The sequence below is a fragment of the Coregonus lavaretus genome, assembly GCF_964263955.1.
Source record: "Coregonus lavaretus genome assembly, chromosome: 25".
Taxonomy (NCBI): Eukaryota; Metazoa; Chordata; class Actinopteri; order Salmoniformes; family Salmonidae; genus Coregonus; species Coregonus lavaretus.
The window spans coordinates 26,688,380-26,702,242 of NC_140012.1; the positions used below are offsets into that span (position 1 = coordinate 26,688,380).

General features: G+C 43.0%; 2 protein-coding genes across 2 annotated transcripts in view; both read right to left on the reverse strand.

The window, feature by feature from the left end:
- Positions 1–13,863, reverse strand: part of LOC311100351 (putative nuclease HARBI1) — a 1,214,110-nt gene that overhangs the window by 461,163 nt on the left and 739,084 nt on the right. The window lies entirely within an intron of this gene.
- Positions 2,564–13,863, reverse strand: part of LOC311100794 (kinesin-like protein KIF19) — a gene marked incomplete at both ends in the record, with an annotated part of 74,917 nt that continues 63,617 nt past the window's right edge. The window contains 8 exons of the mRNA XM_084141756.1: positions 2,564–2,691; positions 2,895–3,063; positions 3,280–3,674; positions 4,201–4,324; positions 4,528–4,633; positions 4,831–4,994; positions 5,207–5,328; positions 10,909–11,179. Coding sequence (XP_083997882.1) covers positions 2,564–2,691; positions 2,895–3,063; positions 3,280–3,674; positions 4,201–4,324; positions 4,528–4,633; positions 4,831–4,994; positions 5,207–5,328; positions 10,909–11,179 — 1,479 coding nt within the window. The remainder of the gene's footprint in view (positions 2,692–2,894; positions 3,064–3,279; positions 3,675–4,200; positions 4,325–4,527; positions 4,634–4,830; positions 4,995–5,206; positions 5,329–10,908; positions 11,180–13,863) is intronic.

The window sequence follows — 13,863 nt, forward strand, 5'->3', positions numbered from 1 at the left end:
CACAAGAACGGTGAGCAAAAATCCCAGAACCACACGGGGGTACCTAGTGAATGACCTGCAGAGAGCTGGGACCAAAGTAACAAAGCCTACCATCAGTAACACACTACGCCGCCAGGGACTCAAATCCTGCAGTGCCAGACGTGTCCCCCTGCTTAAGCCAGTACATGTCCAGGCCCGTCTGAAGTTTGCTAGAGTGCATTTGGATGATCCAGAAGAGGATTGGGAGAATGTCATATGGTCAGATGAAACCAAAATATAACTTTTTGGTAAAAACTCAACTTGTCGTGTTTGGAGGACAAAGAATGCTGAGTTGCATCCAAAGAACACCATACCTACTGTGAAGCATGGGGGTGGAAACATCATGCTTTGGGGCTGTTTTTCTGCAAAGGGACCAGGACGACTGATCCGTGTAAAGGAAAGAATGAATGGGGCCATGTATCGTGAGATTTTGAGTGAAAACCTCCTTCCATCAGCAAGGGCATTGAAGATGAAACGTGGCTGGGTCTTTCAGCATGACAATGATCCCAAACACACCGCCCGGGCAACGAAGGAGTGGCTTCGTAAGAAGCATTTCAAGGTCCTGGAGTGGCCTAGCCAGTCTCCAGATCTCAACCCCATAGAAAATCTTTGGAGGGAGTTGAAAGTCTGTGTTGCCCAGCGACAGCCCCAAAACATCACTGCTCTAGAGGAGATCTGCATGGAGGAATGGGCCAAAATACCAGCAACAGTGTGTGAAAACCTTGTGAAGACTTACAGAAAACGTTTGACCTGTGTCATTGCCAACAAAGGGTATATAACAAAGTATTGAGAAACTTTTGTTATTGACCAAATACTTATTTTCCACCATAATTTGCAAATAAATTCATTAAAAATCCTACAATGTGATTTTCTGGAGAAAAAAAACTCATTTTGTCTGTCATAGTTGACGTCTACCTATGATGAAAATTACAGGCCTCTCTCATCTTTTTAAGTGGGATAACTTGCACAATTGGTGGCTGACTAAATACTTTTTTCCCCCACTGTACGGTGTAGGGTGAAGTTCCCCCTAGACACTGATATTGGATCAGTGTTGCATTTTCCCTACTAATGGTTAAGGTTGTGATTGGGGAAAGTGAAGCTGATCCTAGATCTGTACCTAGGGTAAACTTACCCAGAATGCATACATACAGTGATATGAATCACATCACAAACATCTTTAGGTTTTTACTGGAATTTATTTAGTTACAAAAAGTTATTTTTTACAAAACAAAGCATAGAAAAAAATGTAAATATGAAAACTCTGACAAAGACTGTAGTTTGGATAATAACAAGAAAAGGCAGCCATAAACACAGGATCAAATCATGTCTGGGTAGGTGAGAAGAAGAAGGCATAGACCATGGGCTGTTTCAATAACTGTCCAAAATAGCACCCTATTTAGTGCACTATTTTTATTTATAATTTAACCTCAAAGCAAAAAGGTTGGATTGACCCAAAAACAGCTGTCTGACTGTCTATAAATTAGATTACATTAGTTAACATTTCTTCAAAATCAATTCATTTGTTAGCTTGATGTAACATTGAGGCTTCATCAGCACATTATCATGATAATAAGCATTTCATGTCATCAAAGCAGTAGGATGTAGTCTACTAGGCTATTGTTGCGCAACAATTAGTAATGTCTGCTTTACAGCATAGGCCCCTTACCACTCAGGTTCTACAACTGACGTACAATGCATTTGACACATTGGTTGTGATACAACTGATATTTTTGTGATACAACATAGTTTGTATGCACAAATAATGTGTACACAACGCTTGTGTAAATATTTTTACGCAGAAAAACTCTCAGTTGTATCATAACCATTGTGCCATTTTATCTGTACAACCAGAGTGTGTACAGAGCCATAGTAGCGGTTAGTGGTGGCCACTGGATGGTCATTCACAGGAGCACTTGAGCAGTGGAAACGTGGGAAACAAGAGGAGCAAGGGAAAACAGTAACAGTGTGTCTGAAATGGCAACCTATTCCCCATATAGTGCACTACTTTTGACCAGGGCCATTTGGGTGCCATTTTGGACGCACTAACAGACAAGAGTAATCTTTGGAGTCTGTGATGGTGAGGTATTCAAGCCTCTTGTCTTGGGGCATCATCCATCCTATTAGTGTCTCTCTCTGTGATCAGCACGAGGGAAAGCTAGGTCTCTGGGTTCAACGTACAGCCAGGATGGAGGTCACAGGTCAGAGGTCATGGGCCAGAGGGCATTGGGGGGCTCAAGGACACAGGGTTAGACTGGGCTGTGGGCCAATCAGGAGCATGAAGGTGGAGCTGGAGAGTCCAGTTTTGTACAGTCCAGTCATTTTCTAGTCCAGTCCAGTCCACATTCTCAGGGTCAGCTGGTCAGGGTTGTGCTGGTGTTGGAGGGTCCTGTGTAAGAAAACCCTGGGTCGTGTCCATTAGGCAACAAACTGAAAAGGACTGCCTGGATTCATTTTTGATTTCCATTGCAAAACATGTCACATTGCTAAATGTTTTCCATTCCATGCCCTACTGAACATGACCCTAGAGTGGTAGGCTTGTAGGCCCTCAGTGCCTGCGGATGCGCTGGCCTCCGGTGCCCGTGGTGGTGATGTAGAGCAGCGGCTGCGGCTGGCGCAGCTGGGACGCACGCTTCAGGTTGCTCAGATGTACTGGGGAGGACTCTGTGATGGGGCCTGTAAAAAGCATTAGTCAAAAACTGTATACAGAGCCCTGTTTACAAACAGTACAGTATGTTGATATATTTAATTAGCTACACTGTGAGGAGATAAGCCAATATCCAAGGGCGCTGTGGGTGCCATAGGGCTTGAACCCCGCCATGGCTGCTTGCAGCAATATTTTGTATTTTTTTATCTGGTGTAGGTAAAGGGAGGCTGACCTGTTTGGTGGTTGTTGTGGGGCAGCCGGACTTTGGTGAGAGGAGGGACCCCCCTGTGCTGTGGGCGTAGCAGGGGGGCCTGGGGCTGGCCGTTGATGTGGAGGTGGGGGTCTGAAGTGCTGTCCAGCGGGCGGACACGCTGGGCTGCCATGGTCTTAGACTGAGACAGCTGAGCAGGGGGAGGGATTGAGTAGTGTGTTAAGGCTGATATCATGTAGGCTATTTACTGTAACGTTGTTTCCGGCTGGAGCCACTTTATATGTCTATGTAATTTGATCAATCAATCAATCAATCAATCAATCACAGCTGCTGATGACTCTACTAACATACAGTACTGAATAATCAAATCCTTCTCAGGGAGCTAGATAATGAACATGCTACTTACTGCTTGACCTGTGACCTCGAATGAGCGGGATCGTTTCTTCCGGCGGCGAGCCTCGAAGTCCTGCTCACGGGGGGTGGGGTTTGGGTTCTTGGGGGCAGGCTGGCGGTTGCGTGGGCGTGTCCAGGTGCCCAGGGAGCCAGGCCCCTCCCCTGTGCTGCTGGATAGGTTCTCATCTGAGGTGGCGTGGCGGAGCTCGGGGCTGGGCTGCCGGCCGCGAAGCAGGGTCAGGCCCCTAGGGGGCGCCTCGCTCAGAGACAAGCTGCTCTTGTGCTTCTTGGGGTCCAGGGGGGAGGGAGGAGGGGGCAGCCTCAGGGCGTCCACTTCCAGGGCTTTGGAGCGGCGGCAAGCGGCCTTTACTGCAATGTTGTGGATCCCTTTGAGGATCTGCTGCCTCTCTGTTGATTCAAGGGAGACATTTGATTAGTAGGAAATCGAGACAGAGGCTCTACTATGAACTCATCTAGTACACCAGCATCCTGACCTAAGATAAGATAATAACATATAAACGTTATTGTCCCCAATTGTCCCCTAGATGTATAACGGCTATATTCTGTATTCCATCAGTTTGTGGTCCGTGCCCACATCTACAGATGTAGGATCTTAATTTGATCACCCGGTTGCAGGAGTACTTTCCTGCAATGTAGGAAATGTAAAACATGTAGTGTATTTGACCTTTAAAAAGGCTTCTGAAGTTTGTAATTTCTACTTAATTTCAGACTTGATTTTCCCTTACGAAAAATGTATCAACCTCTACAAAAATGTCAATTAATTACAATCCACATAATAATTCACATTTCCTGTTGCTAAAGGATAATTTTCCTGCTATTGCAAACTGTCTCAAAATAAGATCCTACCTCTGTACCCAAAGTACTCCCTATCCCGTATCGCTCCTGTCTGCTGTAGCCCTTGGGGGTCGCTTACCCTTACGTGTGAGGGGGATATCCTGACCCGTCTCGCTGCTCTCGGGGGAGGAGTCCAGGTGACTGCTGACACTGTGGCTGAGGTGGCTGTAGCTCAGAGTGGTCTCTGGAGCCAATGGCTGCAGCTGGAGAGGACAGAGGAGAGGGGACATGTGGCATTATACTCACACTCTCATAGGGGAGTATGCACATATGAAACCTGGTAGAAATGTTGCTCTGATATGGCTGTAACCTCCATTACTATGATGTCTCCACACTTCAGGTATAATGGCAATAGCTGCATCGGGCCTAGTTTATATCCACAGTGTGGATGGTACTGTGTTCTCACCTCTCTGTTCCCCTGGCCGTTGATGTGGATGGGAGGAGGGGTCATCACAGCAGAATGTTTAATCTGTCTGGCATGGGGACTGCTCTTAAACACCCGGTTGTTGTCTCTGTGAGAAGAATGGGGGGTAGATAGAGAGCGAGAGAAAGAACGACAGAGAGAGAAAGATAGTCAGTTAGACTAATGTCCTTCAATAGAAGGATAAGATGGAGATACAGACTAAAGGGTTTCTTCCTCCTAAACCAACCAGCACCCTCTCTCTCTCTCTCCCACCCTCCCAATCTCCCAGTCCCTCTGTCCTCTTACCCTTCAGGCTCAGGTAGGATGGGTGGCAGGGTGTGTCTGCGGGCCTTGGCCCTGCCATGCCTGGTCTCTGAGCCCATGGTGCGAACGCTCTCCTGGTCTGAGTCCATGTCCTGCAGCGGGCCACGACCTCGGCTGGGTAGGGTGATCTTGGGCAGGGAGGCCTCCTGGAGACAGCAAATGGTAGAGGAGGAAGGATACGTTTATATGTTAGAATTGTGTGTGTGTGTGTCTGTCTGTGCGTGATCTCGATTTCAATCTCAATCACGTTCTCTATCTATTGTCTACCTTGAGTGTGCGTCCAGTGATCTTGTCCAGGGCTTTTAATGTGTGTGTGTGCATGTGTGTGGTGTGTGTGGTGAGTGCATCTGTTGTCTACCTTGAGTGTGCATCCGGTGACTTTGTCCAGGGCCATGGCTCTGTCCAGGTTCCTCTCGTCCAGCTCTCTCATGTACATCCCATACAGCTCCTGAAGGTGGGGGGGCACCAGAAGGCTGTGGTCTGCAACAACACAACACAACACAGGTTAGAATACTAGTCACACTACAACACCAGCCATGTTAGAGTAGTTGTCATACTACAACACAACACCAACCATGTTAGAGTAGTTGTCACACTACAACACAACACCAACCATGTTAGAGTAGTCATACTACAACACTAAACATACAACTACGGAAGAGTATTAGGGCCAAGTAAAGAGAAAAAATAAATAAACTGTGACGGGTGGTGGTACTTGGATTATTATTTTTTGCACTATAGTATTTTTAAAAAGTGGCAATATTTAGAGAATAAAGTGGCAATATTTAGAGAATAAAGTGGCAAAATTTTGAGAATAAAGTCAACATTTTTATAACAAAGTCACAGTTATATTTCAAGATTAACGTACGGTATTTGGTTAAATGCATGTCTCCCTGGCTCCCTGTTGCTGTGCACTCCACTGTTGATGACTTGGTGAAACTATACTTTAGAATTGGCTTTAGTAAGAAGGAAAACTTTGCTCTTTTAGTACATACAGTGTAATAACCCTATTATTATAAGTATTAGGACCTGGATAAGGTTGTGCCACAGATTATTTTCAGAAGGAGGAACTGTGGTTACATACATAGGTAGAGACGGGCTGGTTGTGTGTGTGGGCGGTAAAAAGTAGGAGCAAAACAGACAAATGGCCATCAAACTAATGATCCAATACACTTGTTCAAACGCAGTGGTGTAAAGTACTTCAGTAAAAATACTTTAAAGTACTACTTAAGTAGTTTTTTTGAGTATCTGCACTTTACTTTACTATTTATATTTTTGACAACTTTTACTTCACTACATTCCTAAAGAAAATAATTTACTTTTTACTCCATACATTTTCCCTGACACCCAAAAGTACTGGTTACATTTTGAATGCTTAGCAGCACAGGGAAATGGTCCAATTCACACACTTATCAAGAGAACATCCCTGGTCATCCCCACTGCCTCTGATCTGGTGGACTCACTGAAGATTAAAATGCTTTATTTGTTAATGATGTCTGAGTGTTGGAGTGTGCCCCTGGCTTGATATAAGGAATAAGAAAGTATTTATACTTTTGATACTTAAGTATATTTGAGCAATTACATTTAATTTTGATACTTATATATATTTAAAACCAAATACTTTTCGACTTTTACTCAAGTAGTATTTTACTGGGTGACTTTCACTTTAACTTGAGTCATTTTCTATTAAGTATCTTTACTTTTACTCAAGTATGACAATTGAGTACTTTTTCCACCACTGTTCAAATGGGCGTCACTGCTCACACTTATCAATCTAATGATCTAATAACTCTCTCTCACACACACACACACACACACACACACACACACACTTTCAGACTATGGGCATACACTCTTCTAACGGCAATGGTGAGCACAAACAAAACACTTTCTTGCCACCGTCACTGAATGCGAAGAGAACTTGGGTTGAGTCCCTGTCAGTCTGCCCTCCGAATTCGCTACAACGTTCTGCTACGTAGCCTAGGCGAACACCTTGCATAAAATCTGTCCATAATGACAACTATTAACGACCTTATACATGGTGCTTTACTAACAGTAGTATTTCCCCTTATGGCAATTATCCTTCTAACGACTATAGGCTAGTAGGTTACGTGAGCACACCCAATAAAACACATTTTCTTGGGATCCTGTGTCAAGCTGCTCTCCAAATGTTCTACAACACCGCTATATCCTTCAAGTTGGATGGGTTCCGTAGGTGTACAGAAATCTTTAAGTCATACCACAGATTCTCAATTGGATTGAGGTCTGGGCTTTAACTAGGCCATTCCAAGACATTTAAATGTTTCCCCTTAAACCACACGAGTGTTGCTTTTGCAGTATGCTTAGGGTCTGTCACGATCGTTATAGGATGAAGCGGACCAAGGCGCAGCGTGATATGCGTACATCTTTTAATGAGTACTTTACACAAAATAACAAAACAACAAAACGATACGTGAAGTCTACAGGTTCACCAACACAAACCTATACAGAACAAGATCCCACAATAAACTAGTGCCAACCGGCTGCCTAAGTATGGTTCCCAATCAGAGACAACGAGAATCAGCTGCCTCTGATTGGGAACCACCCTGGCCAACATAGAAAACACGAACTAGAACGAAACATAGAAAATACAACATAGACACTACACACCCTGGCTCAACTTTTAAGAGTCCCCAGAGCCAGGGCGTGACAGGGTCATTGTCCTGCTGGAAGGTGAACCTCCGTCCCAGTCTCAAATCTCTGGAAGACTGAAACAGGTTTCCCTCAATAATTTCCCTGTATTTAGCGGCATCCATCATTCCTTAAATTCTGAACAGTTTCCCAGTCCCTGCCGATGAAAAACATCCCCACAGCATGATGCTGCCACCACCATGCTTCACTGGGGATGGTGTTCTCGGGGTGTTGAGAGGTGTTGGGTTTGCGCCAGACATAGCGTTTTCCTTGATGGCCAAAAAGCTCGATTTTAGTCTCATCTGACCAGAGCACCTTCTTCCATATGTTTGGGGAGTCTCCCACATGCCTTTTGGCGAACACCAAACGTGTTAGCTTATTTCTTTCTTTAAGCAATGGCTTTTTTCTGGCCACTCTTCCGTAAAGCTCAGCTCTGTGGAGTGTACGGCTTAAAGTGGTCCTATGGACAGATACTCCAATCTCTGCTGTGGAGCTTTGCAGCTCCTTCAGGGTTATCTTTGGTCTCTTTGTTGCCTCTCTGATTAATGCCCTCCTTGCCTGGTCCGTGAGTTTTGGTGGGCAGACCTCTCTTGGCAGGTTTGGTGTGGTGCCATATTCTTTCCATTTTTTTTATAATGGATTGAATGGTGCTCCGTGGGATGTTCAGAAACTATTTTTTTTATAACCCAACCCTTATCTGTACTTCTCCACAACTTTGTCCCTGACCTGTTTGGAGAGCTCCTTGGTCTTCATGGTGCCGCTTGCTTGGTGGTGCCCCTTGCTTAGTGGTGTTGCAGACTCTGGGGCCTTTCAGAACAGGTGTATATATACTGAGATCATGTGACAGATCATGTGACACTTAGATTGCACACAGGTGGACTTTATTTAACTAATTATGTCACTTCTGAAGGTAATTGGTTGCACCAGATCTTATTTAGGGGCTTCATAGCAAAGGGGGTGAATACATATGCACGCACCACTTTTCCGTTATTTATTTTTTAGAATTTTTTGAAACAAGTTATTTTTTTCATTTCACTTCACCAATATGGACTATTTTGTGTACAGTGGGGGAAAAAAGTATTTAGTTAGCCACCAATTGTGCAAGTTCTCCCACTTAAAAAGATGAGAGGCCTGTAATTTTCATCATAGGTACACGTCAACTATGACAGACAAATTGAGAAAAAATCACATTGTAGGATTTTTTATGAATTTATTTGCAAATTATGGTGGAAAATAAGTATTTGGTCACCTACAAACAAGCAAGATTTCTGGCTCTCACAGACCTGTAACTTCTTCTTTAAGAGGCTCCTCTGTCCTCCACTCGTTACCTGTATTAATGGCACCTGTTTGAACTTGTTATCAGTATAAAAGACACCTGTCCACAACCTCAAACAGTCACACTCCAAACTCCACTATGGCCAAGACCAAAGAGCTGTCAAAGGACACCAGAAACAAAATTGTAGACCTGCACCAGGCTGGGAAGACTGAATCTGCAATAGGTAAGCAGCTTGGTTTGAAGAAATCAACTGTGGGAGCAATTATTAGGAAATGGAAGACATACAAGACCACTGATAATCTCCCTCGATCTGGGGCTCCACGCAAGATCTCACCCCGTTGGGTCAAAATGATCACAAGAACGGTGAGCAAAAATCCCAGAACCACACGGGGGGACCTAGTGAATGACCTGCAGAGAGCTGGGACCAAAGTAACAAAGCCTACCATCAGTAACACACTACGCCGCCAGGGACTCAAATCCTGCAGTGCCAGATGTGTCCCCCTGCTTAAGCCAGTACATGTCCAGGCCCGTCTGAAGTTTGCTAAAGTGCATTTGGATGATCCAGAAGAGGATTGGGAGAATGTCATATGGTCAGATGAAACCAAAATATAACTTTTTGGTAAAAACTCAACTCGTCGTGTTTGGAGGACAAAGAATGCTGAGTTGCATCCAAAGAACACCATACCTACTGTGAAGCATGGGGGTGGAAACATCATGCTTTGGGGCTGTTTTTCTGCAAAGGGACCAGGACGACTGATCCGTGTAAAGGAAAGAATGAATGGGTCCATGTATCATGAGATTTTGAGTGAAAACCTCCTTCCATCAGCAAGGGCATTGAAGATGAAACGTGGCTGGGTCTTTCAGCATGACAATGATCCCAAACACACCGCCCGGGCAACGAAGGAGTGGCTTCGTAAGAAGCATTTCAAGGTCCTGGAGTGGCCTAGCCAGTCTCCAGATCTCAACCCCATAGAAAATCTTTGGAGGGAGTTGAAAGTCTGTGTTGCCCAGCGACAGCCCCAAAACATCACTGCTCTAGAGGAGATCTGCATGGAGGAATGGGCCAAAATACCAGCAACAGTGTGTGAAAACCTTGTGAAGACTTACAGAAAACGTTTGACCTGTGTCATTGCCAACAAAGGGTATATAACAAAGTATTGAGAAACTTTTGTTATTGACCAAATACTTATTTTCCACCATAATTTGCAAATAAATTCATTAAAAATCCTACAATGTGATTTTCTGGATTCTTTTTCTCTCATTTTGTCTGTCATAGTTGACGTGTACCTATGATGAAAATTACAGGCCTCTCTCATCTTTTTAAGTGGGAGAACTTGCACAATTGGTGGCTGACTAAATACTTTTTTCCCCCACTGTATGTCCATTACATGAAATTCAAATAAAAATTAATTTAAATTACAGGTTGTAATGCAACAAAATAGGAAAAACGCCAAGGGGGATGAATACTTTTGCAAGGCACTGTATGTAACCACACAGACTTAGATAAAATACCTAATCAGAGCCCGTGTGGTTCCTCCTTCCAGGTCCTAATAGGTTAATGGTTATTATGTGGTAAAAGACAAAGGATTTCCTTTTTACTAAAGCCAATTCTAAAGTATAGTTTCACCAGGTCATCTAACTGCAGGCATTTCAACAGTGGTGTGCACAGCAACAGGGAGCCAGGGAGACATGCAGTTAATCAAATCCCCTACATTAATCTTGAAATATAACTTCGATAGAAGTTTATTCTGGAAATATTGCCACTTTATTCTGGAAATATTGCCACTTTATTCTTGAAATATTGCCACTTTATTCACAAAATTAAATTTAGACTTTATTCTCGAAATATTTCCACTTTATTCATAATATTGCCACTGTTTATTATTTTGTTTCTCTTCCCTTGGCATAATACTCTTCCGTACCCAACACTTACATACACAACATTTAATTGTTACACATTCAATCAACCTCACTGCGTTTGCAAGATCACTAAAGTGTGGACCCTGGATAGTGAGTTCTAGATTTCAGACTTCAATATTTTTGAAGAGGAGGTCTATAGCTATTGTAGTAAAAAAAATGAAGTTGTGTTTGTTTACTGTGTTGTTTGAACACACCGTCAATGAACTGTCTCTGCTGCTGGATGATCTCGTCACAGAGGTGGCGGTGCTGCTCGAAGCGCTGCACCACAAAGTTCTTCTGTCGGATCACGTTGTCTTTGAGCAGGGCATGGGACTGCATCTTAGCATTCTCGATCTCCAGCTCGTGGACCTTACAGAGGAGGCCCAGCACCTCCCTCTGCTCCTCGGAGCTCACCCTGCGAGGAAGCAGCTCCTCCAGGCGCCTGGCCCGCTCCCGCAGCTCCACGAAGCGGCTCTCTAGCGACGCCTATAGGACAGGAGGACAAACAGCAGGCAGGGCTCAATGAAATCCTCACCATAGTATGTTCTCATCATGGTACATGTGGGTCTACTGTACAAGTGGAGGCTGGTGGGAGTAGATTAAATGGAATAAACCATTGTAAACCATGTGCTTAATACCGTTCTATTCATTCCAATCCAGCCATGACAATGAGCCTGTCCTCCGATATCTCCTACCACTGGCCACCTCTGTACTGTGCAATAGAGAGCAATAGTAATGGCTGCTTTTTGTATGCAGTAACGGAGGCTAACTCCGCCATGGCTCGTTGGTTAAAGCCTATTGGGAAATTAATGTGAGTTTTGGATAAACACCAAAAATAAGGTATGTGATAAACACAGGTTTAGGAGATCTTATACGTTTTGTTCTATGAGATAACTTAATCAGCTAACGTCACTTTTTGTGAATTCTGAAGCATTTATGTCATCAAAACAAACACATAAAGCGCATAAAGGCTTCATAATTCATAAAGGTCATGTTAACTGACTGATATTACAGTTCCTGTGGGTGGTAGGTAGCCTAGCGGTTAAGAGCATTGGGGCAGTAACCGAAAGGTCGCTGGTTTGAAACCCTGAGCCGGTAAGATGGAAATATCTGCCGTTCTGCCCAAGTGAGTTAACCCCCAACAACTGCTCCCCGGGTGCCGAAGATGTCAATTAAGGCAGCCCCTCGCACCTATCTGATTCAGAGGGGTTGGGTTAAATGTGGAAGACACATTTTGGTTTAATGCATTCAGTTGTACAACTGACTAGGTATTCCCTTTCCCTATAGAAAGTCTATACCTTCTTGAACCTTTTTCAATTTTTTTGCCGTTACAAAGTGGGATTGAAATAGATTCAATTGAAAAGATAATTAGACAAATCTTTTACAAATTAATAAAAATTCACCCCCTTTGCATAAGTATTCACCCCCTTTGTTTAGGCAAACCTAAATTAGTTCAGAAGTACAATGTTGCTTAACAAATCACATAATACGTTATATGGACTCACTCTGTGTGAAATAGTAGGGGTTGACATTACTTTTTAATGACTACCCCTTCGTCTGTCCCTCATACATACAACATCTATAAGGTCCCTCAGTCAAGTTTTGAATTTCAAGCACATATTTAACTACAAAGACCAGGGAGCTTTTTGAAAGCCTCATAAAGAAGGGCAGTGATTGGAAGATGAGTAACAATAACAAATCAGACATTGAATACTCTGCATCATTATGCATGGTCAAGTTAATAATTATGCTGTGGATTATGTATTAAACTATCCAGACACATCAAAGATGCAGACGTCCTTCTGAACTGAGCTGCAGGACAGGAAGGAAACTGCTTAGGGATGTCACCATGAGGCCATTGGTGATGTTAAAACAGCTACAGAGTTCAATAGCTGTGATGGGAGAAAACTGAGGATGGATCAACAACATTGTAGTGACTCCAAAATAATGACCTAAATGACAGAGAGAAAATAAGAATAAAAATATACCAAAACATGCATATGTCTGCAACAAGGCACTAAAGTAATACGGCAAGCAAAGGAGTACACTATTTGGCCTAAATGCAAAGCCCTATGTTTGGGGCAAATCCAACACAACACATCACTGAGTAACTGCCTTCTTATTTTCAAGCATGGTGGTGGCTGCATCATGGTATGGGTATGCTTGACATCAGCAAAGACTGGGGAGTTTTTCAGGAAGAAAATAAATGGGATGGAGCTAAGCACAGGCAAAATCCTAGAGGAAAGCCTGCTTCAGTCTGCTTTACACCAGATACTGGGAGAGGAATTCACCTTTCAGCAGGACAATAACCTATAACTCAAAGCCAAATCTACACTGGAGTTGCTTACCAAGAAGACAGTGAATGTTCCTGAGTTGCCAAGTTACAGTTCTGACTTAAATCTGATTGAGAATCTATGGCAAGACTTGAAAATTGCTGTCATGATTTCTAACACCTTGACAGAGCTTGAAGAATTTAGAAAATAATAAAATGGTCAAATAATTTTTGCAAACCTCTTATGAGACTTACCCAAGAAGACTCACAGCTGTAATCTTAGTGTTTTATTTTTCATGAATCTTTTTTTGTTTTATTGTATTTTGTGTAGATCGTTGACAAAAAATTACAATTAAATCAATTTTAATCACACGTTGTATACAATAAAATGTTAAGAAATCCAAGGGGGGTGTAGAATTTCTATAGGAACTGTATCTCATAGAACAAAACGTATGCGATCTCCTAAGCCTGTGTTAACCTCTGACCTTATTTTCAGCATTTATAAAAAAATAAAATTAAAAAAAACATTCATTTCCCCATAGGCTTTGACCAATGAGCCATGGCTAACTAATTTCCTTTTTTTAGGACTACGAGCTCTATTGTCTAGTTTACAAGGCTATCAATGCCTAGTTTAAAGGTAGACTCAGCAATATGACATAGATGCAGAAAGTACATATTTTTTTGTTGTTGTAACAACTAAGAGCGTTGAAGCGCGGGGCTCTACTTCAAATCAAATCAAAATCAAATCAAATGTATTGGTCACATACACATGGTTAGCAGATGTTATTGCGAGTGTAGCGAAATGCTTGTGCTTCTAGTTCCGACAGTACAGCAATATCTAGCAAGTAATATCTAACAGTTCCACAACAAAAACATAATACACACAAATCTAAGTAAA